This window comes from Siniperca chuatsi, linkage group LG3, assembly GCF_020085105.1.
Source record: "Siniperca chuatsi isolate FFG_IHB_CAS linkage group LG3, ASM2008510v1, whole genome shotgun sequence".
Classification (NCBI taxonomy): domain Eukaryota; kingdom Metazoa; phylum Chordata; class Actinopteri; order Centrarchiformes; family Sinipercidae; genus Siniperca; species Siniperca chuatsi.
The window spans coordinates 220,238-227,500 of NC_058044.1; the positions used below are offsets into that span (position 1 = coordinate 220,238).

Sequence of the window (7,263 nt, forward strand, 5' to 3'; positions counted from 1 at the left end):
ACGCTTATACATTCAACACGCTAAAACATTCAGCACGCTCAAACATTCAACACGCTAAAACATTCAACAATCTAAAAACATTCAACACGCTAAAAACATTCAACAAGCTAAAAACATTCAACAAGATAAAAACATTCAACAATCTAAAAACATTCAACACTCTAAAAACATTCAACAATCTAAAAACATTCAACACGCTAAAACATTCAACAATCTAAAAACATTCAACACGCTAAAACATTCAACAATCTAAAAACATTCAACACGCTAAAACATTCAACACGCTCAAAACATTCAACAATCTAAAAACATTCAACAATCTAAAAACATTCAACACGCTCAAAACATTCAACAATCAAAAAACATTCAACACGCTCAAAACATTCAACACGCTAAAACATTCAACACGCTCAAAACATTCAACACGCTCAAAACATTCAACACGCTAAAACATTCAACACGCTCAAAACCTTCAACACGCTCAAAACCTTCAACACGCTCAAAACCTTCAACACGCTCAAAACCTTCAACACGCTCAAAACATTCAACACGCTCAAAACATTCAACACGCTCAAAACATTCAACACGCTCAAAACCTTCAACACGCTCAAAACATTCAACACGCTCAAAACCTTCAACACGCTCAAAACATTCAACACGCTAAAACATTCAACACGCTAAAACATTCAACAATCTAAAAACATTCAACACGCTCAAAACATTCAACAATCTAAAAACATTCAACACGCTAAAAACCTTCAACACGCTAAAAACCTTCAACACGCTCAAAACCTTCAACACGCTCAAAACATTCAACACGCTAAAACATTCAACAATCTAAAAACATTCAACACGCTAAAACATTCAACAATCTAAAAACATTCAACACGCTCAAAACATTCAACAATCTAAAAACATTCAACACGCTCAAAACCTTCAACACGCTCAAAACATTCAACACGCTCAAAACCTTCAACACGCTCAAAACATTCAACACGCTAAAACATTCAACACGCTAAAACATTCAACAATCTAAAAACATTCAACACGCTCAAAACATTCAACAATCTAAAAACATTCAACACGCTAAAAACCTTCAACACGCTAAAAACCTTCAACACGCTCAAAACCTTCAACACGCTCAAAACATTCAACACGCTAAAACATTCAACAATCTAAAAACATTCAACACGCTAAAACATTCAACAATCTAAAAACATTCAACACGCTCAAAACATTCAACAATCTAAAAACATTCAACACGCTAAAAACCTTCAACACGCTAAAAACCTTCAACACGCTAAAAACCTTCAACACGCTCAAAACCTTCAACACGCTCAAAACATTCAACACGCTAAAACGTTCAACAATCTAAAAACATTCAACACGCTAAAACATTCAACAATCTAAAAACATTCAACACGCTAAAAACATTCAACACGCTAAAACATTCAACACGCTCAAAACCTTCAACACGGTCAAAACATTCAACACGCTAAAACATTCAACACGCTAAAACATTCAACAATCTAAAAACCTTCAACAATCTAAAAACCTTCAACACGCTCAAAACATTCAACACGCTAAAACGTTCAACAATCTAAAAACATTCAACACGCTAAAACATTCAACAATCTAAAAACATTCAACACGCTAAAAAACATTCAACACGCTAAAACATTCAACACGCTCAAAACCTTCAACACGGTCAAAACATTCAACACGCTAAAACATTCAACACGCTAAAACATTCAACAATCTAAAAACCTTCAACAATCTAAAAACCTTCAACACGCTCAAAACATTCAACACGCTCAAAACCTTCAACACGCTCAAAACATTCAACACGCTAAAACATTCAACAATCTAAAAACATTCAACACGCTAAAACATTCAACAATCTAAAAACATTCAACACGCTCAAAACATTCAACAATCTAAAAACATTCAACACGCTAAAAACCTTCAACACGCTAAAAACATTCAACACGCTAAAACATTCAACAATCTAAAAACATTCAACACGCTAAAAACATTCAACACGCTAAAACATTCAACACGCTCAAAACCTTCAACACGGTCAAAACATTCAACACGCTAAAACATTCAACACGCTAAAACATTCAACAATCTAAAAACCTTCAACAATCTAAAAACCTTCAACACGCTCAAAACATTCAACACGCTCAAAACATTCAACAATCTAAAACATTCAACAATCTAAAAACATTCAACAATCTAAAAACATTCAACACGCTAAAACAATCCGCATGCTAAAAACTTTCAGCGAAACATGTTGTTGGCAGCCATGTAACGCCATGTAAAGGCTGGTTATTCCACTCAGGACTCGGAGTGCTGCGGATTTCGCCCTCCTGTTTGTCGTGGCCTTGATTCCAAAGAGCGTCTTTGTTCACTATGTGTGATTTAAAAAACACTAACTTTTTGTCTATAAAGCAAAGATGAACTCCAGTTTTTGTCTTCTTTCGAATGGAACTTTATCCCCCCAATATTATTAATGAACCTGAAACATCATCAAATCGAACTGATACTCGTGTTAAAGATAAAGATTTAAAGCAGTGTGTTATTGCTGCTGTTGATGAACTCATCTGGACAGATATGTCAGTGTAACAGGCTGAAGGATGATTTGAGTTTCACTGTCTCAGTTGTCTTTAGTAAACTGCGTCTCTGTGAACCGACCAGGGGTGTATTCCAGAAAGCGAGAAAGTTTGTTAACCCTGAGATGAGGGAAACTCTGGGTTTTCAGCTCCAGAAAGAGTAATAACTTAAACTCTGAATCAGTTACCATGGTAACTTAAACTCTGAATCAGTTACCATGGTAGCTGACTCTGTGAACCTAACCTGCTCGCTGGCAGCTTTTCTTCAACAAACCCTGAGTTTCTCTGCTGTTTCATTTCCTCAGTCAGTCAGTCCGCATCGCAGCGCGTCAGTTAGCCGAGATTTACTGTCAGATTCTAAATCCTGGTTTCTAAACAGGCTGAACGGGTTTAACAGCATTTCACTGTGTTTAAATTCACTACGCTTGTTGAAGCAGCTGAAATAAAGCTGAATGCTGTTGATCCAGATAGTCTACAATCGACTATATTTGAACCGCCACGCCTTTTCAAGTGCGAACACATTGTTACTGGATCAGACGGAGAGCGGGCAGTCTGGTCTCTCTGCCTCTGATCGATACGTTTCATCTTCAGTTGCTGCTCTGCGTTCTGTCAGATTAAAGCTGAACTAATATATTTAAATGTGAAGTAAGCTGCAGCCCAACACAGTCAGATTCCACCTCTGCAAAGCAGGAAAAACAACCAGAGACTAAAATGAATGTTCTTGTGTGAACAACAGAAGCTGTTTTGCCTCTCCTGGAACATTATGGATATTGTTTGAGGTATTGCTTTGGACAGTATGAAAATGTTCTTACATGTGTGAAGGAGCCTTTTAGACTGAGCTTTGTGTACTTTGGGTCATCACACTTTGAGTTGGTGGAAATACACGAGTGCATCACGGCAGCTCAGATTTAGTGACGTTACAAGTCAAATATTTGTTCTCAGCCTTGTCCTCGGCTCGCTCACATTGTCTCATTAGTTTAAACTCCCTCCTGATTGTTGTTTTGTCTTATTGTTTTTGTCTCCAGGAAGTTTTCCATCTCCAATAAGATTCCAGACACCAAAGGCTGTCTGAAATGCTGCGTAGGTGAGTCATCCACTGTTTCCCATCATGCATCAGCAGTTGTCTCTGGACTGAGCTGACCTGTCTCACCTCAGGGTCAGACAAACAGAAACTGATCATCGTCCTTGTTGTTGCTGTGGTTGTGTAGACCAGAGCTTTCTAACCCGGGGGCTCTGGACCATAAATCATTTGCTACCAGGCCGCTAGGAAACTAACCAGCTGTTAGAGACTCTTGAACATAATGCAGTCTGTGCTACGTTTATTCCTCATCACTTCCTGTCACTGAGGTAACCAGTCTGTTATCATCACCTTTCAGAAAATATGCTCACCAGTTACACCCTATCCCTGTCTGCCAGTCCACTACGACAGTGGCAATATGAAAACAGTCCGGGGGTATAGGGGGTTGTTGCGGCAGACATGTTGTTCACATACTTGCGTATGTACCTTGCGTGTCACTGAAGGACTCCACTAGAGGGCACACCAGAGAACTCAGACCTTATAGAACATCCGGATTTGCTTGATGTAAACAAAAAACACATCGACTTCTAAAATGGTACTGATGTGTCGCCAGCTTTTTTGACAAGCACATTTGTCCCTGGGCAGCGGCAGTGACATCGTACAGATGCGGGTAATTGCGGACTTTGTCTAATAACTTTTCGTCGAAACCTTCCGCCATTGTTGTCGCTGCTGACGTGCCTACTGACCCCTGACGCTGTCACATCCCCATACTGCCCCTACCATTCATGTGCGTATTGAACAACCAACGTCCAAACAGACGCAGAATACGCGACACAGCCATCATGCGCATGCAAACGTGCAGTTAAAAGCAAGTTTATCTCTGGCTTTAGGGGCTACATGAACTCATCGTCAGATTGGGAACCACTGCTTAGAGGAACTGACCTGTGAGAGCACCTGATGAGTGTTTACATGGCGACAGGTGGACACAGAATCTGTTTTATGAAAGAAGTCTCTAGATTGTCTTTGTTTTAAAAGAGAAAAGAGGTAATCTACGCTAAAGATAGGCTCACTGAAAACCTGTCACTCACCTGTTCTGCAGCTAAGAGACAGTTTAGGAGTGCAGTTTATCTGCTGCATGTTTCTAGACAGCACATGGTCTCAGGTGAGCATAGGGTGGAGATCATCAGATTTCAGTCCCAGGTTTGGTTCCGACACTTGTCTACACCAGACTCTGCTCTTTGCACAGTGAGAAACCCCTATACAGGTCACAAGTACCTGGGCGGAGCCTTCCAATCTGGTGTGGTCCTGCTGGAGTGGGTGGAGCCGATGCAGAGATTCATGCTGGTCAAGGTAAGAAAACAGCAGCTGTGTGGATCTAATATCTGAATATGTCAACCACACTGAGAACAGCATCAGTGCCTTGCTCAAGAACACTTCACCCTAGAGACAGGGCGAGGATTAGGGCTGCACGATACTGGAAAGAAAGTTACATTGACATATCTTTTTTTTTTATGCCGGCATGGAAAGGTGGAGAGAGAACAGGTGAAGAGGTATTTGGGAAAAACAACACATTTCTTAATAAACTTTACGAGTGGACTTGACTGTCGCGTTTGTCTTATTTACATGTAATCTACTGTTTCTAGCAATGTTCAAATGTATACTTAATCTGCGTGGAGGAAGATAAACAGGCTCAGGCAACAAACAGATGGATCTAAATGGCAGCAAGATGCGACAGGAACTTTGTAACGTTTAACCGGCACCGGGACGAGGAGCCGCTGACAACGGGAATACACGCACTCAAAGGCCGCCTCGCGTATCTGAACGCCGGCCTCTGGCATCCAGGCGGCACTGTGACAGTAGCTGCGTCAGGTGCATGTTTCCAGGTGATACGCAGACTCGGCATGCACAGCCATCAGTTCGCTGAGAGCTCTGGTGAAGGGGGGCACTTCATCAGTTTATCAAACAACCGAAAGAGGCAGCGCTCATTTTCAGGTTGTTAGGCGACTAGTGGGGCCTGCTTTGGTTGTTTGGTAAATGAATGAAGTGCAGCCCTTCACCAGAGCGCATTGGGAACGGATCAAACTCTGATTAGTCATGGAAAATGAAAACCTTGCGAGTTTTCCTTTTGTATCAAGCAGTAAAAAAGTTGTAGCACGACGTGTTTGAGTTAATTTGCCTTACTCGACGTTGCACGTCCTGCAATGTGACCATTGCACACGCGCACACTGCGATGTCGATGCTGAAACGGTGTATCGTGCTGCCCTAGTGAGGATCTCAGATATCCAGGAGCTCAGAGAAACAAACCCTTAATTTGACACCATAGCAGCTTTATTTATAAAAAGGGTTGATGAATAGTATCCTCTGTCGACTGACCTGCAGCTCTACACTATGAGCAGTATGATGATACAGACTGTGAGAATCGAACCCGGTGGTAACTCTTTACATGTGTCTGTCCCTGCCAGAATGTGGACTTCCAGCCTCCGTGTCCTCTGGAGGTTTTTGAGCTGCTGGTTGTCCCGGAGCAGCCGTACCCTCTGATCTGTGTTGGCCTGAGCAAAGGAACTGAACCCAACCAGCCCGTCAGCTTCCAGACCCTCGACCCCAACTCCTCCTGCCCTGCCCCCCCTGACACAGGTACACCTCCTCCCGACTCAGGTACACCTCCTCCCGACTCAGGTACAACTTCTCCCGACTCAGGTGCACCTCCCCCTGACTCAGGTGCAACTCCCCCTGACACAGGTACACCTCCTCCCGACTCAGGTACACCTTTTCCTGACTCAGGTACACCTTCCCCTTACAAAGGTACATCTCCTCCCGACTCATGTACACCTCCCCCTGACTCAGGTGCACCTCCCCCGACTCAGGTGCACCTCCCCCTGACACAGGTACAACTTCTCCCGACTCAGGTACACCTCCTCCCGACTCAGGTACAACTTCTCCCGACTCAGGTGCACCTCCCCCTGACTCAGGTGCAACTCCCCCTGACACAGGTACACCTCCTCCCGACTCAGGTACACCTTTTCCTGACTCAGGTACACCTTCCCCTTACAAAGGTACATCTCCTCCCGACTCATGTACACCTCCCCCTGACTCAGGTGCACCTCCCCCGACTCAGGTGCACCTCCCCCTGACACAGGTACAACTTCTCCCGACTCAGGTATAACTCCAGCTGAGCTCACCTTCACCTTCCACTGTCCTTGCAGAAAACCCTCAGAGTTGTGTGATCCACATCACTCAGCTGGAGAGAGACACTGTCCTGGTCTGTCTGGACCGTAAGTTCATAAAACTAGATGATTTAGTTTTATTAAATATAAAGAACATTTAATTATTTTAATGATAGAAGTTTTATTGAAGGATTTAACCATGTGTCAGAGATCACCTGAGCTTGTTTGTACTTTCTACTTCCTGTAGGTTGTATAAAGATCGTAAACCTTCAGGGGAAGCTGAAGTCCAGCAAGAAGCTGTCAGCTGAGCTCACTTTCAACTTCCAGATCGAACTGATTGGTAAACCATCTTCCATCCATCCATCCATTTTCTACCGCTTGGTCCCGTTAGGGGTCGCGGGTGACTGGAGCCTATCCCAGTGACTTTGGGCCTTAGGCAGGGTACACCCTGGACAGTGGCCAACTC

General features: G+C 43.0%; 1 protein-coding gene across 4 annotated transcripts in view; it reads left to right on the forward strand.

Moving 5' to 3' along the window:
* The window catches only part of LOC122873927 (mitogen-activated protein kinase kinase kinase kinase 3-like), a 67,547-nt gene that overhangs the window by 58,673 nt on the left and 1,611 nt on the right, over positions 1-7,263 (forward strand). For 3 of the 4 annotated variants that reach the window (XM_044191293.1, XM_044191294.1, XM_044191296.1), the window contains 5 exons: positions 3,641-3,699; positions 4,880-4,983; positions 6,096-6,267; positions 6,837-6,905; positions 7,045-7,137. In XM_044191293.1, coding sequence (XP_044047228.1) covers positions 3,641-3,699; positions 4,880-4,983; positions 6,096-6,267; positions 6,837-6,905; positions 7,045-7,137 — 497 coding nt within the window. The other variant, XM_044191295.1, reaches the window with a different exon arrangement.